Source organism: Erpetoichthys calabaricus, chromosome 9, assembly GCF_900747795.2.
Source record: "Erpetoichthys calabaricus chromosome 9, fErpCal1.3, whole genome shotgun sequence".
NCBI lineage: Eukaryota > Metazoa > Chordata > Cladistia > Polypteriformes > Polypteridae > Erpetoichthys > Erpetoichthys calabaricus.
In genome coordinates this window covers 130,542,020-130,569,464 of record NC_041402.2, presented here as the reverse complement: position 1 = coordinate 130,569,464, position 27,445 = coordinate 130,542,020, and the positions used below count along the sequence as shown (strand labels likewise).

The window sequence follows — 27,445 nt, the reverse complement described above, 5'->3', positions numbered from 1 at the left end:
AGGAAGCCTTCCTCCTTGTGACTCCATCAAAGTCCAGCAGATTTCTAACTAATAAAAATTATGTAAATTAAATGTAAATAAAAAGAAATATACATGCATTCTGACATATTAACAGTTGTCTTTCCTGATAAATTAATTGGTAGATCTTTAAATTGATAATTAAAATTATTTATGTCAAAACAAGATGAAAAAGCTACTATTGCTGCAAACACAGCAGACCCATCTGTGCAGAACACATTAGAAAAACATAAGAGAATAATAATAAATATATTTTAAAATAGTGAAGAACAACGATGTGCTTAAAATGGGTGTTTTATTCAAAATACCAAACTAAAGCTCACATAAAATTACTACATATCCTGTATATTTGCAGAATTTTACATAGCTGGTATTTATCAGTAGAATGTATTTTAAGATGGCCAATATTCATACTGTAAATTGTCTGAAGCCAATGCATTACAAAACAGTCATGTACATTTTTCAAAATATTAAAATGTTTTTAATTTCTAACTGGTATGAGTGATTTTGCAATACTACTTTTTCAGTTGAATGTAACAAAAAATGAAATCAGTTGACATTTTTCTATTTGACTGAAAGTGTCAAAACCCTTAAAATGTAAACTTTGGCGTACTGTAAATAAATAAAAATGGTACCAAAATCAAGGCCCCCCTTTTTTTTTTTTTTAGCTTTTTTTAACTAGAACATTTGGATTTGCATTATCTAACTAGCAGCATTAAGTCCCAATAAGGGAGTACCAATGCTTAGATACAGACTTTCAGAGTGTCTTACAATAACAAAAATGAAGGATGCACAACATCCAAATAAAGTCATTTTCAGAATTATTTAAATGCATCAATTGAAGACTACATAAAATTTTAAAAAGGCAATTTCTCTTTCTTTATAGGAAATATTTAAAAATTCTTTTGAAACATTTGTACTAGTACAGTCTAATCCTGAGGTTTCAGAAAGGCTTTCTTGACATCTGGACCCTGAACATCCTCTTCTTGAGTTCGGTCACGCTTCTTTTTGAACCTCTTCCTAATGCTCTCCACCATGGTTTCGTATCTTGAAAATAAACATAAAAAACAGTTAAGCAATCGTTTCAGCTTCCAGTAAAGCACTATTGACTCAACCATATTAACATCTCAAGTTTCATTTGACCAGGTAAATCACCTGTCAACTGCTGTCACAAAATGATTAAAATGTTCAGTGTGCTTTTGTTCACATTTTAATGCAGACAACGGTATATGTCTGGCATGTGCCTTTTAACAAGGTTTGTTCATAACATTAAAGTAAATCATATATAACTTTTAAATCCTGATCCTTTACAAAAACAATCATCTTGTGGGAGTACAGGGTAAATAAAGAAAGCATCTGACTGCTTAGTACTTGCTGCTTTTTTTCCCTGCAATAAGTATAACAGCACAGCAGGAATGCTTCTCATCAAAAACGAATGATCAAAAAAGAAACCAAGCAAACAAAGCACAGGGGCAAATCAAAACTCCAAGTCACAAGTCAAAAACAGACCGGGAAAAAAACCTAGCTCTACATCTACTTGAAATAAAGCTGTCACTAAAGATCCCTGTAGTTTATCCAACCGAGGAATTCATTCAATCAGTACTGCCACTATGTTTATACTTGGAAGTCAGGTGACTTCACAAACATGATAAATGCACAGGAAGCATCTAACACGTTGCATAATCAACATAAGGATAAATATAATAAATAAAACACATATTTAACATGTATTATAACAGTTGGTTCTTTATAAGCATACCAGACATCCTGGCAGCAAGGAAAGAAGTCATTCTAGGCAAAATAGCATCACACTATATACAGCAATAAACAGTGATTACCACTCCAATTAACACTCTTTCAGTGAGTTGTGATAAACAGCCCTAAAGCCAATGAATTTGATCAGCTTGCAGCTTAAGAACAAAACAGTGACCTTGCAAAATGAACAAACTACAAATAACAACAGAATGTTCCTAGCAGGTTATAGCAGCATACAAACTTCCATGTCATAACATATTCGGTTTCTCAGAAACACCAAGCATTGCTATTCTTGCAAATCTCAAGTGTTAATAAAGGACAAAGTGCGCATTGTCCATTCTGCCAGATTTTATTGAGAGATAAGGCCTGTTAAGACCGCAAATTTAATAGGAATGCAGAAATCCAGCTTCACCAAACCTCCACTTGCACTTGAGTGGTGGAACTGCATTCCATACAAGGCTCAGGTTGTACTTCCTCTGATAACAAAAGTGTGAACCACAGGTGAACTGACATCTCTGCAGACTCATTCAGACCAGACTGTGCCAAATGGACATTCAAGCCCAAACAAAGAGCTATAACTCAACAAGTGACAACTGTAATTGACAAAAAAAGTGCCAATGAGCAGGCACTGATTATGTATCTGGAAGTGACTTTATGCCAATCATGAGAGATTACACCTTGCTTCAAAAACTAGCTCCACTCATCTTTCTGTGGGATTTCCCTTGGGCACTCTCTGAAATTACCCCTTGCACTCTCTAAAAGTAGCACTCTGAAACCTAAAAGTTGACGGGAAGCTCCCTGCTTGTGTTTAACAATAAATTGTACTATTCTGTTACTTAAAATGAGTAGTCTTCAGTAACTTTGATAGAAGTCTAATGTCTAAAAAAAGAAAGAAAAAAACCCCTTGTGGAATCTATGCCAGCTACTTTCTGCTTTCACTGTTCCCCTAGTTATACTGTATGTCTGTGTGTGTATAATATATATATATATATATATATATATATATATATATATATATATATATATATATATATATATATATATATATATATATATACACATTGATTATGAGATTTTTGAAACCCCGACAACACCTCAATGTTATTGTGCATCAAGAAACGGAGGCAGGGATTCACCACCAGTGCAACTGCAAGTTTGCAGGCTTACCGCGTGATGTGTCTGAAACATGATGGTCAGTGCAAGGAACACTTAAACCTGGCCACTGACCTGGCCTTGTACTCTTTTTTTCTGTCTTCTCTCCTCCAGAATTAGCGGGCTCCAGACGCTGATCAGCAACCGCTGAATATACCTGATGAAGGAGGCTACCTTTTCCTAAACTGAAGAAGGGAGCTAATGCAGGACAACCAACAACGTCATGAATTAATTGCTGTGTTTGTGTGTAATAAAGTAGTACCTCCCGATTGAATAAAGGCTAGACTGTTCCCGTTTTTTTTTCTCACTACAATAAAGTTGATTTTCTCAGAAAATTGGACTCCCTTCCTTTTCTCTTGTGCAAGTCAGTGACCCCCACATCACAAGACCATATATATATATACTGTATACACCCATACCCATACACTATCTAGTATAATAGATGTATATTTCTTAATCTGACATTTCTAAAAAGTTCAAATGAGTTTATTAATGGACTTTTATTTTAATGTCTTTGGCTAATCTGTATTAGGTGTGTGTGCTGTCTTAAAAAAAAAAAAAACTACTGTCAGTAATATATTAATGTTTACATCAAGATATTTAACATGAATCACATACTTCCTGTAACTAAAAATAAATAAATGTGTATAATGGTAGTAGTATGCATGTTTAATCATTTAAAAATATCAAAAACAGAAAAATATGGCGAACAATTAAGTGAACTCACTGGGTGCTATGTTAACAAAGACATACAGTTGTCTGTCTAAGCTTTCATTTGTGCAACACAGCTCATCCTAGTATTTAATAAACTATAAATTTGGCACATTGGCCACATTAAAAATATTCCACTGGCTGTGGTTTTCTAGCCTAGGTATGAGAGGCTTGCACTACGGTATAGGCATTTTTTGTTAATTTATTTGACATTTTGAAGGCTGTGTATTTTATTTCTTTATGTAACTTTATGTAACTGTATACTGTTTTAATAAAATTATTTGATAAATCTTGGAATCTTTCTGCAAAATATTGTATTCCAGTTGGAGTGTACACAAGAAGGAGCTGTTATGCTTCAGTCAAGGAGAAAGCAATTAAAGTAAAAACATGTAGTTTGTAATGTCTACTGTATTATTGACTTAATTATGCAACAATGAGATAATATAGAACATGAAAAAAACAAGGCAACAAAAATTCAAGAAATTAAGAATGCATTAAAAACATATCCATTAATTTACAGACAAATGTACAGACACACAATTGCAAGCATACAAATTTACATTATTTATATTAACTATGTTACTAGAATACAAATATTAGTGTGGCTATCTTTATGTACCTCTTTGCCATTTCCTCATCAGAAATATCAGCTTCCCTTGAGTCTTCCTTCTCCTCTTCTTCATTGGTCTTGCTTTGGGAATTCATCAAAATCATCAATTTCTGAATCAGATCAAACAAGAATGAAACTTAGATTTTAGCTCAGAATATCTTCAGAAACAGCAAAGTGAAGTAAACACACAGAATGAGCTCATCAAGAGCTACAGCAATTTCTTAAGATGCTGAAGAGTGTGTTATTCTTTGTTATAGCTAATTTCTTCTTTTTTGTTTTAAAGTACCCATATTCTCTAACAATTTGCAGTACTGTATCTTTTTGTTAAACTACATTTTTCCTGCTCACACACTGAATTTGTAGATGTATGCACGAGTATATTGTTAGATGTGGTTTCTTCATTTTAGACTAAGTACTGTCCATCAACTTGTATGTACTAATCCCATTAAATTTTCTTTGTAATGATGCACACCAATGTTACACATTTAATAAGAGAACTGCAATATAAACAGCATCTTTTCAGCCATACTAGGATGGCTGAAAACAACACCATGCTTGTTATTTTCTTGCTCTTTATTTCCTAGTTAATTAAAAAGGTTACAATATGGAAGCTTTCCAGGCAACTCAGGCCCCTTTTCCAGGTAAGATGTCATCTGTAAGATGTAATTGATTACATCTTGTAAGATGTAATTGATTACATCTTGCCTGAAGAAGGGGTCTGAGTTGCCTTGAAAGCTTGCATATTGTAACCTTTTTAGTTTGCCAATAAAAGGTGTCATTTTGCTTGACTTCTCACTACATTCATAATGACTAACACGGTACAACAACCTAGTACTAGTTATTTAAATTATATAAAAATTAAATAACACAATTTTTATATGGAGATGCATTATACTTAAGTTCGTAAATAGCAACCATCTGAGAAATCTGTGTATAAGATACAACCCCAACTCAGAAAAAGTTGGTACGGCATGGAAAATTACGTGTTCTTTTCTTAATACCTGTAAAACAATATTGCAGAATTTTTCTCATTGTTATGTATTTACTATACGTTTTTCTGTTCTTTTCTGTATTTACTAGAAAATGTATTCACATAAAATAAACAAAATTAAGAAAAGCCCTGGAGACTGACATGTAACCCACTTATCCAGGCCAAGATCACAAGATCTAACATACAATTTTTTTTTTAAACATTTTAGATATAGTGGTATTGAAGCACTTAGTTTTGCTGTTGATTTTATCTGCAAAGTCTTAGGGTTGACTCCTGGCCTACTAATGTACTACGCTCCAGTGTTCTCATTCTTCCAAAAATACATGAAAGATTAATTAATGACTATAAATTGGGTCAGTACATGTGGATCACGATGTGTGATTATGTAACTGTGCCTTGCTATGAAGGGATGCCCCACCACAGAACCAAATGTTTTCTATAGACTCTGGCTCACTGCAACCCTGTATTGGAAAAACAGGTTCAGGTGGATGGATAAAACCACCACAAACACAATCAGTAGCAAAGTCACACTAAGGATAAAATATTTGGGCTTGTTATTTGTTTTGTGTGTGTTATTGATTTTTTGCTTTTGTATAATAATAATTTTTTAAGGAAATACTCCATCCAAAGCTGATATTTTTTTATATGCTACTTACCCCATGTAGTTGCAATGCACACCACAAACAGGAAACTAAAGCCTCATGGAAATTATTTTTGCTTTGCGTCCTTCCCACCCATAACATATTATCTATGAGGGAGGAGCAAAATCTTTAGTTTCGTCAAAAAATTTGATGGATGTTGATGCTTTAGTCTCCCCTGATACCGAAAATATCGATATCTCGAAGATGGGTGGGTGTTTGTCTATGCATCACAGTTTCTTGAAGATGGTCTAGAGCTAAAATGGCTGGATGGAGAAATGAAATGACGATGTGCTGATTAGTATTTGAGCCAAATCGTGCAAGAGAAAGAGACACTCTAGAGGAATCCTCGTCAATTGCTATTGTAATGACCTATTTTATGATAAGAAAGTTTAGCATCAAGGCAGTAAATAGTTACTGAAATTTTATAGAGTAGTCTGAGTAACTTGGTTCCTATGGCGCAAAGCATACTGATGCTCATGTCCAAATTTTTTGTTAAAGACAGGACTGATTAATGAATGAGAGAGAGGCATGTCTTCAATTCAAAAAATTATTCCCACTAGTCTTTAGTTTCCTGTTTATGATGTGCAGTGATTACTCCAGAAGTATATATTTACATTATTTTCGCATACAAAGCATGCTTTGAGCATGTGAGTGGATAACAGACATGTAGATTATTTGATATAAGTAACATGACATTTTCTTCCCCTCTATTCCATGGACCTTTCCACAATCTTTGCTGTTCTACAGCATTAGTCGCTTTTGGCTTCTATAATATCAGAATTTTTTTTCTCCCATTCTACCTGAAAACATGACATTAAAAATTTTTCTCAGCCACCACTACAAACTATATGGGGTAAGTAACACATAAAAAATGTAGTTTTGGGTGCAGTATTCCTTTAAGAAATACAATATCTACACAGAAAGAAATCTTAAGTAGAGAAATCAGAAAAAAAACACACACTGAGCTAGATCTAATTCTAAAGTTAATGTTTAATTAATTTCTCAGAAAAATAAACCACACTATAAACCAGCATTATATTCCAAGACAAAGTAAAAATGTAAAAAAAATAATTTTCATATAGTAAAAAGTTAAAGGCAAAAATTAATCTTAGGACAAGAACTGGTTAAAATGAAAATCTACAGACAGTAAAGTTGTCCCGTACCTGGTTTGGTCTGTCATATGCACAAGTATTTTATGTTTTCTTAACTTATTCATAACAAGTTTTTTATAGCTCGACTTTTTTTTTTTGAGCATTTAAAAAAAAAAGTAAAATTAATACCTCAACATCTTGATTAAATCCTTTAAAAGACATTCTTCCATACACCAAATTTTCACAAGGTACAAAACTTCTTTCTTCAATAATGAAGTTCCTATATAGAACATATTTTACATTTAAGCATACTGTACAAATCAAATCTTTTTTAATTGTAAAGAATAGCTGCAAAAACACTTTTTGTGATTTATGAAAATATTTAGGGCTCCTTTCCCTTTACTAAAGAAAAATAAATAACAAATGTAAGTGATCTCCCATGTAATTGCTGAAAAATGTGTAAAGTTTCTAAATAAAACATGCAAATAATCTGTCACTGTTCTGACAGAGAGCAGTTCAGTTTTATATTAGACATAGTGTAAAGTACAAGGGCAGCAAGAAATCATACTATGAAAAAAATATGTATATTTTAAGTGAATGTTATTAATGAGGAGAATTATCATTGTACATGTATATTTTCAACATGTCAGTGACCAATCTGGTTATAATTTTCAAAAAACAATACATTTTTGCCTTGTCTAGGTGCATCATTGCAATCAAGAAACAAACAAACAACATAATGCACATATACAATAACAACACAAATTGTACCACAGCACACACATTAATATTAGTGCAATAAATAAGATCAGATTATGAAAATTTACATTAGGCTGAAGAAACTTCTTAATCAAGACAGCTACTAGCAACGCAAGCATTGTGTGGACATTAATTTGCAATTACAAATTATGAGAAAAAAGAAATAATGCTGTTTGCAGTAAGTATTCTTTTATCTATATATATAATTCACTAAGCCACCGGCAGAGCAAGCAAGACAAACACGGAAGCACGCAGAACGGAGCCACACCCACCAACTCTAAGACCATTGGATACGACAACTCGCAGAGCCACGCCCACCAACTCGGACGCGACGACACAGAAAAAACGGCGTCATTTATGTTCATCTGTGGTAGAGTCCACATGAACCTCTGAGCCACGTTGACTGTTCATAGACGCATGTTTCTCGCGGATGTGAATCACTATATGCAGCGTGTAAAACAGTTTGTGAGGGGTATCCCATGGGATCCTTAAAACAATCCTTTAAAACTGAGGTTAAAACACATTGAAGGAAGCATTCTTTAAAAACCAATAAGCCCTGTGCCTCTGTTTCATTAGCGTCTCACCTGCTTCACCGATGCAGGCCCTGCAACAGTCGAGACACTCTCTCAGCAGCTGACCTTCTCTGTGCTTGACTCCACTACTGTCAGTCGCCTGATTAAAAATGGCCTTTTGAAGGGGAGCTATGGACCCGCTATACCACAGCAACACATTGTCTTCGAGCCTGCTCTCGCTCACTCTAACGTACTGGCTTTCTCTCTCTACTCACTCGCTCGCACACTGCACAGGGGAGAAACACCTGCAGCATGACTCCACCTGGAAACTGTTTCAGCCACACTTCCACGCCCCTCGCTACGGTGTGAGCGCGATGATTATTTATTTAAAAATGGCCTTTTGAAGGGGAGCTGTGGACCTGCTATACCACAGGAACACCTGTGACATTGCCTTCACATTGTTTTCCTTTTATTTCTGATCCCGTCGAGCAGATCAGACACCCAGGCAAACAACACTGAATAATCAATAGCTGCAACTATTTTGCCCGCCCCAACTCCTCACCTGAGTCGGTTTCGTCTGTGTTCAGCAGTGTTTCCCAAACTCGGTCCTGGTGAACCCCTGTGCAGAGAAGCGTGGGTAAGCCGTTGAACCCCATTCGTGATGGAAACCGGGGCTTGCAATTGTTCCCCACGAACGAGGAATTCCCAGTAAGTGCGGGTCATACGCTTGCACTGATTATGTCCCTGCCCTTTGTACACCCCCCCCCTCGCTACTACCATGGTCGGGTGACACAAAACACGGCGTCAATCCAGCTGTGAGCCACGTTGACTGTTCATTTGCCTTCCATTGCCACCGCTTCAAATGTATTTCATGGAAACAACACTTCTTTCAATGTGATACAGATTCCTGCATCAGGTAACTGTAACTGCACGCACGCTACACTGAATGGATCAACGTGTGTCTACCCGGCGCAGAGAGGCGTGGGTAAGCCATAGAACCTGATTACATCCCTGCCACTTGTACACACCCCCCCCCCCCTCCAACCCCCCCGCTACTACCATGGTCGGGTGACTTGGTGGATTATATATAGAAAAGCAGCCAGAACCGCAAGGAACAATGAAAAGTCTACGTGGCTCAGAGGTGCATGTGGACTGTGCAAAGACAAAAACGACTCAAGTGACGAGTTGCGGGTGGGCACATGAGCAGGCAGTGCGTACTGAACGAGAAATCAGCAGACTAGCATGATGGAGAGGGCGTCCTTCCCCTCTCCTCCCGTTCCGCCCACCGCGCCCGAGCGCCGTCCACCCCCGTCCCTCGCTCTGGGAGGAGAAGGCACGACGGCAGTCCTCCAGTTTTCAGTCACGGACAATTGTATGTTGGTTCATACCGTGCATTGTTGCAATGTTACTTTTCTTGGTGGTTTATTAAATTATGGATTTTTCAAATGTTCATTTTTTTCCCTGTGCTTAAAAATCATTAAAAAAGTGGCCTGATTATGCGGCGTACACATATATTTTTAAAAATATATATAAATATTTTATAATTAGATTTTTTAATAAAAAAATTAATTTGAGCTTCAGTGTTTTAAAATAAAACTATCAGAAAGAGCAAAATTTCACGGAGAATTCAGAAAAATGAAAGAATTGGTCAACTGACTAAATACATTCACAAGGCACTGTAGATGAATTATATAATTAAGACGTCCATGACATACTGATAGAACGGCTGAGCATTTCAATTTTTTACATATTTGACTTAAATGAAAACACTACTAAAATAGTTGATCTCACTTCAAAATGGAGTTTTTTTTCTACCAAAGAGGTGTAGCAAAACAGCTACACTGTTTTTACTTTACTAAAAGTGGGATCTCATAAATATAGGTAACTAGGACAATTATGTTCAGATTTATCATATATTTTAAACAGCCTTTTGGTATGGGTATTAGTGTGGCTGCTGCTTCACAGCTGTAACAGAATGGGCTTGAATCCTTCTCCATTCAAAGTCTATGTGTCATCTGCATGTTCTCTTATCCCTGTATTTCAATAATTCAGTTTTCTTCACACACGCCAAATAGGTGGGTATCATGTGAATTACTACAGGTTACTTGGTTCAGATTGAGTGAATATTCCACGCAGGATTAACAGAGCTGGATCCTGTCATGCAGCCAAAGCTCTTCTCCATCAGAGGCAGGGGTGCAACACTATTTGTAAGCAGGTGATATTGCTATTTTTTACCTCATTATATGGAATCAATCTGTCTGGCACCTTTTATCCATATGTACATTCATAGGCATAGTCAAAACTAACATTTGTTAATTTTCAACACAGATTCTGCAGAAAGCAATAATTTACCATCACAGAACTTGTCCTAAATTCTCTAACATTATTTGCAATACAACAATGCAACTTTCTGAAGCTATCTGAAACAGAGTAGCAGCAGTAATATAAGTATTGTCACATGTACAGAGTACAGTAAAATTCTTACATGTCCAACCAACATGTAATATGCTGCCACTTTCTGGCACCATGATGAAGTAGAACAAAGAAAATTTTCACTTCAATTAATAAAAGAACACCAAATCAGCTTAACCTATAGACTATTAGTTTGAAAACAAGTAGAAAGTCTTCTCAATATTCCCACAAAACTTTCACCAATTGTTTAACTTATTGAACTGTAACATTAGTTAATGTGGGTATGCTGAAGACATCTTATTTGTTTCACCTTTTTATTCCTGAACTACCACAATTACAAATCTTTTGGGGTAGTTACAATTCTTTGTACTACAATGTGCCATTGCAGCACAAGCGACGCAAAATTAATTCCATAATACAAACATTTAATGCTGAACTACTGGAAATACTTCAGCTTTAGAAATAAACCAGGCAGCAAAGAAATGAACTATTCCTTTGTAGTTGGTAAATGCATTATCCCATAAACCTACATACTACATGACAGTGCTTAGAACTAAAACAGCAAACTGTGGTTAAACCAGCTGTTTAAATGCAACTTAAGCCTATCTCACATTAGCTGACTTTTCCAGTAATTTTCAGTCATAACCTTCATTTACATAATCTTAGTGAGTCAGAGGCAGTCAGAGGCAGTCAGTGGCATGCTTCCATGAAGCCGATCGCCTAATGTGACATGTCCAACAACTGAGAATAACTAGCGGCAAGGAATAAGGAACAAGTGTGTTTCGAACCTTGCAAACAAAAGAGACTATTTTTCTGATGACGTATGTTGTATGCAATGTAACAGAATGGAAAAAGGAAGTAAACAACCGAGAGCTACAGTATATCAAATCAGGTCAGGTTGGGGAGCATATACTGGAAACAGCTCAGGGTCTTGGTTAGCAACCTCACCTGGCAGACATGCGGTCGAGCCCCACCCTCCAGAAATGACTATCTATCTTCCACAGTCAGGTGTTACGTGGATATCACCTTGGCCTGGTCCAGTCGCCCAGGTCCTCAACAATGAGGATCCTGCAAGCTGGATCACCCCAAGGGAATTATACCATTTTTATTAAATAATATGATCATTGAGGTCTTAGTATGAAAAGACATACTGTACATATAAAACATATTAAAAATTCACTTAAAACAAATTTAGGGTCACAAGAGCTAGATCCTTTTGTGTTTGTACTTGGTTTCAAGACAAGAAAAAGCCATGGAATGCAGTAAAATTTCACTGAAGTATACTTTTGCATTATTAACAGATTTACTTGGTAACTCATTTGATTCTGTCCCCTACGAACAGAGCATGAGGTTGCTTATTAAAAAAAATTAGATACAGTATATGGTAAATGAAGAGGAGTTCTCAGCAGAAAGTATTTTCCACTGCAGACGATAACTGTGCAAAAACTGATGAAAACACTTACACCTGAGCTGGTCAACTAGTTCCTATTCTTCAAATTGAAGATGTAGCAAAATTGCACATATCCAACAGACATGTAAATGCATTACGTTATTGTAGCATGAGTGGTTTTTATATGTTTTAAACTTAATTTTGCTTAACTGTTTGAGGGCTGAATACTTTTTCCAAAAATATTTTCTGAAAAGCACACAGAACAATGGTTTAATACATAAATCAACAAAAAAACTTCTGTTGTTGTGTGCTGTGGCCACCAGTTTGCCTTCTCTTGCACCTCGAGCCGCTCACTGTGCAGGGGCGATTGCAGTCACAACGCAACACAATCTAGTTTATACCTCTTGTCACTGTTAAGTGTTAGTCCTCCCAGGCGAACAGTGCCATAGGGGCAACAGCTACTCAAACGTGCTCAGCACCATGATCAGCTGATGCTGGTACCTCACGTTTGTTTTCGATTGCTTGCATCAAAATTAGAGTCTGACAAGTCCGAGTCCAATTAAATGAAAATATGCAAAACGTCAATACAATTTTTGCCATTGTCTGCTCTATGCTTCTCACGTGAACGCAGGTAACCTCAGTCAAACCAATGAAGCTAACTGTCCTTCTAGCAAATTGAGTCAAATTAAAACACAATGGAGGGTTTGGTCGCCGTTTACAGTTGACTACCACTCTCAACCCCTCCTCTTGACAAAAGTCGACATCTGCCCCAAAAGAGTTAAAACTACTTTCCAAATTAAACAGATACATTTTATTTTTGAATGTGCATGTTACTTTGTTTAGTTGTCCTTGCCTATGCTGTACATCATACTGCTTAACATAATGTTGACAATAATAGGTTTAAGTAGGCAATTTAAAATATAATATTCAAAATAAGTGGCTGTGTATTTTCTCTAGATAGACAGATTGCTGTAATTTTATTGGAATTCAGTTTGATGTAAGTAGCAAAAAACTGCATGGTGCTTTTATTACCAAGCATTAGTATAGTAAATACTACAATCTGTTTAATATTTTATACTGAATGTTCAGTATCACAATACATTGAATTGTGAGGAATCCCACAATATCCAATCATATCCAGGACACAGGAAAATGGAAGGAAATAATGAATAAGCTAAAATGTGTTATCCTTGTGCATCATGACAGATGGTCAAAATATGTATGCATGCATTTTGTTTTTCTGTTAGCATATACAGTAATCCCTCCTCCATCGCGGGGGTTGCGTTCCAGAGCCACACACGAAATAAGAAAATCCGCGAAGTAGAAACCTTATGTTTATATGGTTATTTTTTATATTGTCATGCTTGGGTCACAGATTTGTGCAGAAAACACAGGAGGTTGTAGAGAGACAGGAACGTTATTCAAACACTGCAAACAAACATTTGTCTCTTTTTCAAAAGTTTAAACTGTGCTCCATGACAAGACAGAGATGACAGTTCTGTCTCACAATTAAAAGAATGCAAACATATCTTCCTCTTCAAAGGAGTGCGCGTCAGGAGCAGAGACTGTCATAAAGACAGAGGAAAGCAAACAAATCAATAGGGCTGTTTGGCTTTTAAGTATGCGAAGCACCTCCGGTACAAAGCTGTTGAAGGCGGCAGCTCACACCCCCTCCGTCAGGAGCAGGGAGAGAGGGGGAGAGAGAGAGAGAGAGACAGAGAAAAACAAACAGTCAAAAATCAATACGTGCCCTTCGAGCTTTTAAGTATGCGAAGCACTGTGCAGCATGTCGCTTCACGAAGCAGCTGCACAGAAGGTAGCAACGTGAAGATAATCTTTCAGCATTTTTAGACGAGCGTCCGTATCGTCTAGGTGTGCGAACAGCCCCCCTGCTCACACCCCCTACGTCAGGATTAGAGAAAGTCAGCGCAAGAGAGAGAGAGAGAAAAGTAAGTTGGGTAGCTTCTCAGCCATCTGCCAATAGCGTCGCTTGTATGAAATCAACTGGGCAAACCAACTGAGGAAGCATGTACCAGAAATTAAAAGACCCGTTGTCCTCAGAAATCCGCGATTGAACCAGCAAAAAATCCGTGATATATATTTAAATATGCTTACATATAAAATCCGCGATAGAGTGAAGCCGCGAAAGGCAAAGCGCGATATAGCGAGGGATCACTGTATACAAATAGTACTCTAAACCTTTCTTAGAACCCAAGAAAGTTTTTTTACACACTGCTCCTAAGCTGCCTGGCTGTCTATCCCAATAGTCATCAGAGATGCAGAGATGTATTGTTGGAATTTTATGAACCATCCAACCTTCGACCCAATTCTCTGAATTAAGTCATCTGGACGAGCCTGAAGGGCCACAAACTCAGAAACAGACTAAACAACTTACAGGGCTGTCCCATTTTTCTTTGGCATCTAACTGAGACTCTTATTCTGGTAATATACTGCCTTCATCTGCTTTGGCTGCTGTTTATCATGGAAGTAAATCTGCATCTAAAGTCAAGTTAAGTTCTATTTAACCTAGTTGATTCAGTGTTGCCTATATAAGTGGCGCAAAGGGGATTTAGCGTACATATTCAGGATGGGGGTAACCTGAGATGGGTTTGTGGAAGAATTATGCAATTAAAGGAAACTGTGTGAGGAAACTTTTGTCAGTGTGTATGTGTTCACTCTACCAAAATAAAGTAACTACTGGAATGAAGAATAAATAAACAGTGCTTTTTCACTATAACAATGGATGGAAACTTATCTGTTACACATGCTGATCAACAATAAACAGTTCTGTCTCAGGTGCGGAATATGAGAGCAAGACTGTGGCTAAGTTATAAATTGCACTGAAAAAGTAAGCAGTTACTTTTAACAGACTATTGGAAGATTATAGTGCAGTCATACTCTTTCTCTTTAAGTTCAGGTAAATCCAGGAACCAGTGTTCATCACTGATTATTCTCTTCTCCTCCTCTTCTAACTGCTTCTTTGTTTCTGCATCCAGACCACGCTGCATAAACTAAACAAACAAAAAAAAAAAAAATCAGTTCTAAATTCATTAGTGTGTCATAAACAATTTAGCATGTGTCCTTTCTGAAAACATTTAAAATACATACTGTAAGTGTTTTCAGTTAAAAAACTGCATTTAAGAAAACTGAAAAGTACTCTCGGAGTTCTCTTCACCTCACATTCACAGAGCAGAAATTTAAAAAAGGGGCTGGTAGTAAAATCCAACAAGTTTTTGAACCAGTACATGTCAGGCAGAAGGAAGACTTCCCAGTCTATGAAAAGCAATTTGTCAGACACAGTGAGAATTTTGAAGCTATGTTATGCAAAAGTCACTCTCTGACATGGGGCACACAGAACTGGCCTGTGCAGCAAGCAAGGTTATTTAGGTTAAAAAAAAAAAAAAATTATTAAATTTTATGTCTATGCTGCTTTCACCTGTAATGTTTTTCACTTCTGTTTAGTTTTATGAACTTTGCAATTTTAGTTTTAACTACCTCAATTGTTTTTTAAGTGAGTTATTACAGAGTAGGGCTGTCAAATTAAAAAATAAGTTTTGAATATTCAAATTAAAAATAAGTAAATAATCAGTAGTGCTTGAAATTAGGCGCAGGACTGTGGGTAGCTCTCACAAATTAAGCAATTCCTACAAAATGTAACTTTTAATATATGAATTTCCAGCATATATTTTATTGTTTGTTTGTGGCAAGAATATTCAATGTTTTTTGTTTTAATTACTATTTTTATACACAGTATAATAGTGCCCAGTTTCTTACATATGAATTAATATATTTTTTCATTGTTTACGTTTTGTTAAGCTCACATCCATATGAAGCTGGCCACCTGTTGCATTTGCTCTTGACTGAGGAATGGACTTGCCCTGCTTAAGGATAACTTTCAAGAAAATCAACAGTAGAAATACCCACAGCTAAGGCAGCCAACCTAACTTGCAGGTTGCCTTCTCTATGAAAACAAAATCAATCTTTATTTTTTCTTATGGTCTTTTAATGGTTCATGGTATTCTCAAAGACAATGTGTTATGTCCATTGGCAAACTAAAAATAGTTGTAGTCATTATCAAACCTGCTTGCTCCAATTCAGAGGCAGCACTGGGCAAAATTTAGGAAAAGGGCATGGACATGATACCAGTTTTATCACAGGGTTCATGATTACACATACACTGGGACCTTTTATTCTAACCTGCACTGCTTTCAGAATGTAGGAGGATAATGTGAGTATTCTGAAGAACAGCAAAATGACACATGGAGAACATGCAGACTCCTCACAGACAATGAGGTGCTGGATTTTAACCTAGCATGCAGGGATCTGTAAAGTTGAGGCTAATCATTGTGCACTACAGTGCCATCCATGCTACAGATATGTTGATTATATTTCAACTAAATATCTCAAATGTCTTTAACTACACTTACACTTTATAGCCTTATGACTCCTCAAATGTCTTAAAGATCCAAATAATTATACTCTGACATGAAAAAAATATGATATAGATAAAAAAATTTAAAAATACATGTTGTTCTTAGGGCGGCACAGTGGCAGTGCGGCTGCTTCGCAGTAAGGCCAGGTTTATACTTCACACGATGCAACGCAAGCTTATACTTTATACTTGCTTATTATACTTTATATACTTGCGCACGTACTTTACGTAAATCTGGAGGAATCCGCCAGGTGGCAGTGCGAGATGTTATCACGGTGTGAACATGTTCGGCTTCTCTGTGTTGTGAATTGTCTATAACACCCATTAAACTCCGATGACACCTTACTGCAATATCTCTGAAACGGATGTTTATTGATTAAATCTATCAATTCAGGGATGTGTCCATTCCAGCAAGCATTGGGCATGAGTGAGAAACAATCCCTGAACGAGGCCTCAGCTCATCGCAAGGTGAATACAAGCACACACATACACTAGCGTCATTTTAGCAGCACCAAATCTCCAAATCTGCATATCTTTGGAAGGAAACTGGAGCACACTGAGGAAACCCTGCAGGAAAACATATAAACTCCAGGCAGGAAATATCAGCGACGTGACTCCCTGCAAAATAGCAGCGCTAATGCTCCGCCACTGTGTCACCCCCATGTGTGTAATTATTAACAGTATTCATTACTTAAACAAAATTACCGATTTATCTGTAAAATGTAATATACATACTTTAATGCTTTCATCATGAAAGTGATATCAAGTATAAATCTAAGGATTTTAAATGTGCAGAGAGTTGAAATATCATACATTTAATGTGCTCAGTGTGGCGATCTATTGCTGGCGATCCGCTGCTGTCAGGACCAGAGGAAGCCCTAGAAAAAAAGATGGCACAGAAGATGGTATGTGAGACTTTTAAAATGTATTGTGTCATTACGATCAGGAATATGTGACGCTTGAATATAAAAGCACCACGAATACATCTGTATGTCAGTATTTTGCTTCACCACATTGAACCATTTATCAAATATCTCGTAGGATCCGCAAAGCGGCTTTCTGTCACATGCAGATAGTAAACAGAGACTCTGACGTCACATTTCAACTTTTAGCACACTGTGACCCCCGACTTTTTGCTGGTACTGCAACTTGCGCACACGTCGCGTTCATTTCTGAGGACCTGCTCAGAGGACGCATCAAATGAACGCTGAGAACGCGTGGCAGCCATGATGCGGGTGCGTAGGTGTTCTGAGCGTGAAGTATAAACGAGCCCTAAGGAGACCTGGGTTCGCTTCCTGGGTACTCCCTGTGTGGAGTTTGCATGTTCTCCCCGTGTCTGCGTGGGTTTCCTCCCACAGTCCAAAGACATGCAGGTTAGGTGCATTGGTGTTTCTAAATTGTCCCTAGTGTGTGCTTGGTGTGTGTGTCTGCCCTGCGGTGGGCTGGCACCCTGCCCGGGATTTGTTCCCACCTTGCGCCCTGTGTTGGCTGGGATTGGCTCCAGAAGACCCCCGTGACCCTGTGTTAGGATATAGCGGGTTGGATAATGGATGGATGGATGTTGTTCTTAGCAAATTATATTTTACATTATGTAAATTATTTTGCATTACTTTACAGACACAATTTTTCCAAGCAAAGTCAAACAATTATTTATTTAAAGTTACAACAGTAGAAATAACAATTTTTTTGAAAGACTGGATGATAACTTTATCCACTCAAGAATTGATATACAGTACTACTGAAAACATCAGAAATAATACATTATGATATTTAAAAAATGCCTATGAATATCAAAGTGATTTTAAACCATGGTATTTTGACACCCATAACCCCTGGTACTTGCACAACTGTCTAACCCATATTCTTAACCCCATCCCGCTTACGGACTGATAATCACCCTGGCATTCAACAAGGACAGAACCTCAAAGACACTAAAGATTGGATCACAACAAAGAAAAAAAAACAGTTTAAGAAACCATGTCTTAACCAATTGACAATTAACACTAAGATGCAAAATGACAAAGAAATCAGTAGTTCATCATCTGCTGTGGCTATGAACTTTTACTGTGGCAACAGATTTTCTCCCCAGCCACCTTCTACTTTTAATTGGACTACTACCCTTTTTAAGTGAGCTTTTATTTCCCAGTTTCTATGTTTTAGTGTCAATTCATATATTATAAAGATGGTTTTGCAAAATGTTTATTGAAATGTATGTTATATACACTCACTGAACATATTATTAGGAACACTATACAAATACTGGGTAGGGACAGCTTTTGATGTCAAAATAGCCTTAATTCTTTGTGACCTTGGATTCCACAAGATGTTGGGAGTATTTTTTTGAGACTCTGGTTTATGATGACACAAATGCATCACGTAATGTCTGCACATATATGTTGCGAATTTCCTGTTCATCCTACTGGAGTTATATTAGAATTAAGATCTGGTGACTGGCAAAAACACTGAAGAAAACTCACCTTATTGTTAGGTCCATTAATTTGGATTGAGACAAATTTTGCTTTATGATATGGTACATTATCATGCTGCAGGTAGCCATTAGAAGATGGGTAAATCGTGGCCAAGAAGGAATGCACATGGTCAGCAACAATACTCAAATAGGCCATGCCATTCAAACCATAATTGATTGATATTAACGGGCACTAAGTGCTCCAAGAAAACATTCCCCACACCATTACACCACCAGCAGCCTGGATTGTTGACACAAAGTAGGTTGGATCCATGGATTCATGTTGTTGGGGCTAAATTCTGACCCTACCACCTGTGTGGCTCAGTAGAAATCAAGATTAATCAGACCAGGTTACACTGTTTCAGGCTTCAGCTATTCAGTTTTGGTAAGCCTGTGTCCATTGCATCCTCAGATTTCTGTTTTTGGTTGACAGGACTGTTGTGCACTCCAATATGCATCTCTGCTCATTATAGTTGTACAGAGTGGTTATATGAGTTATGATGCTGCACTATGAGTTGAATGTTGCCCTCAATAACAGATACGAGGTCTGTGTCAGCATTAACTCACAAGTCATTTACAACTTTAACAGGCGTAGTTTCTGTACTATTATGTCCACAGTTCCACAAAACTGTCAATTACTGGATGGATGGACGATATATATATATATATATTTTTTGTTTTTTGCACCATTCTGAATAAACTCTAGAGCAGGGGTCTCCAATCTTATTTCCCCTGAGAGCTACTTTTACAAACTGAAAATGGCAGAGTGCTACCCATGTTTTCTAATGTTTATTCTCATAGCTTATTTCAACCCAAACAAACTGAATGAGCTTGTTTTGCTGAACATTTACAAAATGTTGGTGTCCACAACTCACGTTTTGCATTAAAACATCACAAAAAAAATATTTAGTTCACCTACAAGTGCATTTTGTATGTCAGTATGCATTTTCTAGTGTATCTCACACTACTGAATTAAAACATGAATTCTGTCAAAAACAAAACAATGCAATTACAAATACGCAGATATTACTTATTTATTTGTCATTTTGTTTCACTTCACAAAAGTATTCACATGTCCAGTTGCATGTGTGATGTGTTTCTTAGTTAGTGAGATGACTGGCACTGCATGGAGTCAACAAGAGAGGTGTATGTTGGAGTGTAGCCACTTAGGTTCACTCCTCTGGGGTCATGAAAATGTTCATCTGTCAGTCTTGTTCTGAGCTTTGATTTCATGACATTCATGTCAGAAAAGGCAGACTCACAGAGGTATGTAGACCCAAACAAAGCACACATTTTCAGAGCTGCTTGATGAGGATTCTTATAGTTATCTGGCTCTGCTAAGCTCCAGAAATGCTGAGAATGCTGTTGAGACTTTAACTGCACATTATTTTGAAGGTTTACTAATATATAATATATAAAATCCAATGTCTGTCTGTCTGTCTGTCTGTATGTATGCCTGTCCGCTTTTCACTACAGAACCACTTAACGGATTTAGATTGGGTTTTTTTCTATAATTTGCTTGATCATTCCGGTTGATTTTGCTTTTCATTTTGCTATGTATCATAGTTCGCTTGCAGTACCAATTTATTTGCACGAATCCGAGAAACACTCAGCAGGCTGAGGGGGTAGGGGGGTGGTCCTCACTCACTCGCCAGCTTCAGAGTGTGTACCTTAACTCCGCTTAGCTAGCAAACAAGAAAACAATTTAATTCAACTTTGTGTGATATTTAAAATAAAGTGTTACTTAGGTCTTGATGAGTTTGAGTCTGGATAATCTCTTAAGTGTATACCACATTGAAAAAACAGATTGCAATTCAGATTGTGGATCATGATATTATTTTTTGGAAAGATCGCCCACCCCTAATTTGACTAATCAAGTTTTCAAATTTATGTAGGATTCATTAACCCTTTGGCAAGCTACTTGGAAAGGGGTTGCAAGCTACTGGTAGCTCACGAGCCACGTGTTGGAGACCCCTGCTCTAGAGAATATTGTGCGTGAAAATCCTAAGAGATTAGCAATTACAAAAACACTCAAACCAGTCTGTTTCACACTAACAATTATGGCACAGTCAAAATCACTGAAATCACAGACTTTCCCCATTCTAATGTTTTAAGTGAATATTAGCTGGACCTCCTGTCCTATATTTGCATGAATTTATGTTTTGGCCTGCTGTCACATGATTGACAAATTATATAATTGCATGGATAAGCAGGTGCAAAAGTGTTCCTTATAATTTGCTCAGTGACTATATATAGACTGTTAAATCTAAAAAAAAGCTTTCTATTCATGTGTTCTGATAAACTAGACAAGCAAAGCTGCAAAAATTATTCAGTTGCAAGAAAGGTAACCTTATCAATAGAAATAACCACAGTTAGGGATACACAAAATCATAGAACAATTAAGAAAGGAAAAAAATAAAAAATAAAACCTGCTCCAACACCAAGCTGAACACCAAGACCCTCCACAGTAACATCACAAAGCACTGTTTCTACATGTTTCTCCAGATCATATCCCTCTCTACTCTCAGCTCTGCACTTAAATTAACCCTGCCAAAGATATGGCTTTAAATGACACCACAGATTTATGCCTAACCAAGTTCAATAATCCCTTCAGGCGTCAGAGGCAATTCTGCATTTGCTCCACAGACACAAGTCTAAAATGTCCACTAGCAGACTCCTGGTGTCCTTGAGCCAGGCCTTCAAAGTAATTTCTTTACTTCCAACCTTGCCTTTTAAATGCTTAGGGGTCAAGATTATTTCTAATAGACTCACTATTTTCATTATTATTAACAACTACGATTTCAGCTTTGTCCTTTTTTTAGCTTGAGGAAATTACTGCTCATCCATTCCAAAATACAAAACAGACATTGGATCAGAGAGCTCAGAGTGTCAGATCATCAGCTGCACGTTGTCTGCATAGCTGTGGTAGTTCATCTTGTGTACTGAAATAATGTCCTAATGGGAGCATACAGACTGAAATTAACAGTGGATCCAGAATAGATCCTTGTGGTACTCTGTATGCAATATCATGTGTCCCTGAAAAACAATCATCTCAACTAACAAAGAACTTTCTACCTGTTAAACAAAACAAACCAATTTAAGACAGTGTCTGAGAGAGCTTCCCATTGACTAAGACGATTTATAAGAATATTGTGGTCTATGGTGTCAAATGCTGCACTCAGTTCTAGTACAACAAGAACAGATATGAGGCCTCTCTCACCATTAAACCGCAAGTCATTTACTACTTTAACCAGCGTAGTTTCTGTACTATTATTTGTTCTAAAACAACTGCTCCCTGCTTTACAAGCATAAATAAAACATAATATTCACAGATTTCTTAATTCAATTCGGGATCATAGTGGTACCAAATCATATCCCAGCAGACTGAACATAAAGCAGGAAGCAGCCCTAGACAGGGTTGTCAGTCCACCAGAGGATTCAAACCCAGGGTAACCAACTGATTTCCACAATAATTAATAAGAAATCTTATAGCAGGGCAAATGGACCAGTCCCTTCTTTTTTTGTCAGGTCTGACATGAATATGTTAATCATAAAATATATATGCAAATAAATGCATGTATTAATTTACATCTATGTTTAGCAGTTTTTTTTTATTCAGCATTGGGGTTTTATGTACTGTTGTAACAAATGCTGTTTTAATTAAACATACAGTACAATACCTTAAAATGTGCCAATCACTCAGTATATAAACTGATACGACCTATATATAAATAAATCAATAATAATAAATCGAAATTTGCATTTTAAACATATGCATCATGTTTATTGAACAACTGAGTCAAGTGGTACTTAGTGCCATACAATATAATAACCCAGTTCAATATTAAATATTACCTTATGCAGTGTTAAAACCATATTATATAATCAGAATATACCATGTGCTTCTAATTTAAGTGAGATCTTAATATCCAGTTAGTTGCTTTTCCTTTTGCATATGTTGAAAAAAGCCAATCTTAATTCAAAGTTGTCATTCAGGCTTCTGACTATACGCAATCATTAAATGCTCAGTGGTGGCCATAATACTGGTACATCAACACAATGAACCTGATCACTTCCAACTACCATTTTACCCACAAACAGTTCTAAGTAGTTAAATGATACTATCTCCTGTCTGATGAACTTAATGAACTGTTACTACTGCAGCATATAAAAATGCAAACAGCAAAATTCAAATGTGCTTTACCAGCAATGATGGCTAGCAAAGATGATACTTAATAGTACTTAAATACCAGCCTGCCCCACTGCGGTGTATTCATACCTGAATCTCTGCACTGATAATTCTGACAAGAATCTCAGTTTATGTATGAATTCAACACTAAGTTTGACAAGTCAAATCGTAGCCCACCTTACTGAACTTGTTTTTCATGCTAAAATAGCAACCACTTAACAGAAAAACTTTTATCTTGATTATATCATTTTGATGCTACAAACAATGTTTACAAACGTTAAGAGACAACATAATACTTAAACAAGGTCTGAAATGAGCAACCATAATTTTGGGCAGTTATGAGCTTGGTACTACGTTAAAAAAGGTTATGTGTTGTGAATTAACATCCATTGCTGAGATTTCTGTGTAAGGTGTCTCAGTTCAAAAATCTTTCACTATGTTCTACAATTGCAATTATGCTGTAATGCAATTAAAAGGACCTCTTAATTAATTTTACTGTTGCTAGGTTTAACAAACTAGTTTAGTAGGTATTCCTGAGTTTTTCTTATAAATGTACAGAAAATATACAGAATACTTTTTTCATTGTGTTGAGAATTTTTAATACAGAAATTATAATCTTACTGAGAATATATACAGTGCATCTGGAAAGTATTCACAGCGCATCAATTTTTCCACATTTTGTTATGTTACAGCCTTATTCCAAAATGGATTAAATTCATTTTTTCCCTCAGAATTCTACACACAACACTCCATAATGACAACGTGAAAAAAGTTTACTTGAGGTTTTTGCAATTTTATTAAAAATAAAAAAACTGAGAAAATCACATGTACATAAGTATTCACAGCCTTTGCTCAATACATTGTCGATGCACCTTTGCAAGCAATTACAGCCTCAAGTCTTGTTGAATATGATGCCACAAGCTTGGCACACCTATCCTTGGCCAGTTTCGCCCATTCCTCTTTGCAGCACCTCTCAAGCTCCATCAGGTTGGATGGGAAGCGTCGGTGCACAGCCATTTTAAGATCTCTCCAGAGATGTTCAAGCGGATTCAAGTCTGGGCTCTGACTGGGCCACTCAAGGACATTCACAGAATTGTCCTGAAGCCACTCCTTTGATATCTTGGCTGTATGCTTAGGGTCGTTGTCCTGCTGAAAGATGAACCGTCGCCCCAGTCTGAGGTCAAGAGTGCTCTGGAGCAGGTTTTCATCCAGGATGTCTCTGTACATTGCTGCAGTCATCTTTCCCTTTATCCTGACTAGTCTCCCAGTCACTGCCGCTGAAAAACATCCCCACAGCATGATGCTGCCACCACCATGCTTCACTGTAGGGATTGTATTGGCCTGGTGATGAGCGGTACCTGGTTTCCTCGAAACGTGACGCCTGGCATTCACACCAAAGAGTTCAATCTTTGTCTCACCAGACCAGAGACTTTTCTTTCTCATGGTCTGAGAGTCCTTCAGGTGCCTTTAGGCAAACTCCAGGCGGACTGCCATGTGCCTTTTACTAAGGAGTGGCTTCCGTCTGACCACTCTACCACACAGGCCTGATTGGTGGATTGCTGCAGAGATGGTTGTTCTTCTGGAAGGTTCTCCTCTCTCCACAGAGGACACTCTGACAGAGTGACCATCGGGTTTTTGGTCACCTCCCTGACTAAGGCCCTTCTCCCCCGATCGCTCAGTTTAGATGGCCGGCCAGCTCTAGGAAGAGTCCTGGTGGTTTTGAACTTCTTCCACTTACGGATGATGAAGGTCACTGTGCTCATTGGGACTTTCAAAGCAGCAGAAATTTTTCTGTAACCTTCCCCAGATTTGTGCCTCGAGACAATTCCTTTGACTTCATGCTTGGTTTGTGCTCTGACATGAACTGTCAACTGTGGAACCTTATATAGACAGGTGTGTGCCTTTCCAAATCATGTCCAATCAACTGAATTTACCACAGGTGGACTCCAATTAAGCTGCAGAAACATCTCAAGGATGATCAGGGGAAACAGGATGCACCTGAGCTCAATTTTGAGCTTCGTGGCAAAGGCTGTGAATACTTCTGTACATGTACTTTCTCAATTTTTTTATTTTTAATAAATTTGCAAAAATCTCAAGTAAACTTTTTTCACATTGTCATTATGGGGTGTTGTGTGTAGAATTATGAGGAAAAAAATGAATTTAATCCATTTTGGAATAAGGCTGCAACATAACAAAATGTGGAAAAAGTGATGCGCTGTGAATATTTTCCGGATGCACTGTAAGTAGCTAAAAATATAGACATCTGATTTTTGAAATACCAATATACAGTGAGTGGGGCGTAGTTAAGTTTTCTGAAGTGCTACTGCCATCCTAGCATTTTTAAACCTTTTTAAAGTTCTGACTATAAGTACTGTAGTGTACTTCACCAATATCAATTTGACACCCCTTATATTATTCACATTGTAACGCCACATAATTCAAATAAAAGGGTCAAGATGGACTAGAATTTATCCCAGCAATACAGGGGGAAAGGATGTAACAAGCTTTCAACGGTGTAAATCGCCTGAGTTAGGCTTAATTAAGAACAAAAAAACTGTTAACCACATCAGTTTATTCATTACTGAACCTGATTAGTTCATTTCATAGTTTCAGTAACTATGCACAAGGCAGAGTGCAAACCGGAGCATTGTAACAGTCTATTCAATTTGCCGTTATTCATTTCGAATCTTTTGTTTTGAAACGAGTTCTCGGGGGTATTAATCAATGATTTTTACAGTAAACACTTTCTATAAACTCAGCATGTCGATATTTGTTATAATTTATAACTACAGAATGTACAGCAATTTACCACACACTAGTAATTCCTGGCTGTCCATTTATTTATCCTACAGTCCAAAGATATGCAGGTTTGGCAAGCTGGAGATACTAAATTGCACCCCGATACGGATGTTTGTGTGTTTTCTCAAACTGTGATGGACTGGCGCCCTCTCCGGGAATTGTTCCTGCCTTGCGCCTGATGCTTGCTAGGATAGGCTCCAGTCTACCCGCAATCCTGTCACGGATAACCGGGTTAATCAAATGGATGGATGGACGATTAATCAGCTATCATTTTAAATGACTTATCAAGTGGTACTGTGCAATGCTGTATGTTTTTCCGATCCAATACCCATTCGAACGTGGCTTTCCGATTTCCAATGCGTCTTTATGTTCCTTGAGGTAAATGCCATACTTGCTTTTTACAATGTGAACTGTTTAACTCAAACTAAGCGCACGTACCCAAACCAAACGTACTCTGACAATCTTCATTCAACTAAAAAACTACTTCAGAATACGATCCCTTCATGTAACATTTAGATATTGCGTGACACACAATTAACATCTCCGAAGTATCATTTTTTCTTGCCAATTCACATAAACACAGCCGACAGCATGGATGACTGATATTAAAAAGAAGTACCTTCATCCGTAAGAGATTTTTAGAAAGCTTTATTGCACCGTCGTTTGCCATCTTCTTTAACTTCTGAAAAAATAATATTCCTGAAATAAATGATCTACCACGAGTAACTTCACGCTGCAACTGTTTACCAGGCCGTGAACAGCCACGCTGGATTACAAGCACCGTTCATCAGGCATTAGCGAACAACTAGCGAGCGATCGAACTACGGTACGGGAACAGAGCAATCGATTGACGAAATGCTGACGCGCTCGGTATAGAATTGTCGCATATTCCTTTAGCGTTTGTGCTTATAATTCCATCTACTTAATGAGGTACATATAATGCACGCATATTATTTTGTTTTTGGAAATTATCATGATTTCCTTTGTTATTGGTATCTTGATAAATTAAATGAAATACCCATTCCCAGTTCCATACTAACAAAAACGTAAAACCTATGAGACCATCGGAATAATTCACAATCTTAATAGCTAACAAACATTTTTTTTGGATTGTAGGTGAAAAACACCAGTGACCATGCAAACACAAACTCCACATGGACAGTTAAATGGAAAGTAGTCGATTTTAGTCTTCTGGATCTGTGAGGTAGCAGTCCTAAACACTGGGCAACTATACTGGCAATTTCAGTTTACTGTTAAAGAACTGGTGGCACAAAGAAACTGGTTTCAAATGTTTTTAGCATATTATGCCTATGCATGAGATGGGTTTTCCTTCAAGTACTCCAATTTTTCTCCAGCAGCCTCAAAGCCATAAGGATTAGGGTAATTGACATGCATGCAAGTCTATGAAAAAGACTTGTGATAATCTGTCAGCCACCTGTGGTGTTTCCTGTCATATATATATATATATATATATATATATATATATATATATATATATATATATATATATATATAT

The 27,445-nt window shown here is 37.1% G+C and overlaps 1 protein-coding gene across 1 annotated transcript; it reads right to left on the bottom strand.

The window, feature by feature from the left end:
* Positions 1-476: 476 nt before the first annotated feature.
* Positions 477-26,741, bottom strand: mphosph6 (M-phase phosphoprotein 6). Its single transcript, XM_028810134.2, has 5 exons — positions 26,549-26,741; positions 14,941-15,053; positions 7,159-7,249; positions 4,256-4,356; positions 477-1,065 (listed from the first exon to the last, which is right to left on the bottom strand). Exons 1-5 carry the CDS (start codon positions 26,597-26,599, stop codon positions 948-950), a joined length of 474 nt encoding a protein of 157 aa, XP_028665967.1. The 5' UTR covers positions 26,600-26,741; the 3' UTR covers positions 477-947.
* Positions 26,742-27,445: the final 704 nt, after the last annotated feature.

What these genes read in the sequence shown, in the direction of transcription:
- mphosph6 (XM_028810134.2), bottom strand. Translation starts at nt 26,599, where the DNA reads ATGGCAAACGACGGTGCAATAAAGCTTTCTAAAAATCTCTTACGGATG. An exon ending in AAAATCTCTTACGGATGAAG is followed by an intron (nt 15,054 to 26,548) that starts GTACTTCTTTTT and finishes TTGTTTGTTTAG; the next exon opens with TTTATGCAGCGTGGTCTGGA. An exon ending in GATTTAATCAAGATGTTGAG is followed by an intron (nt 4,357 to 7,158) that starts GTATTAATTTTA and finishes GATCTGATTCAG; the next exon opens with AAATTGATGATTTTGATGAA.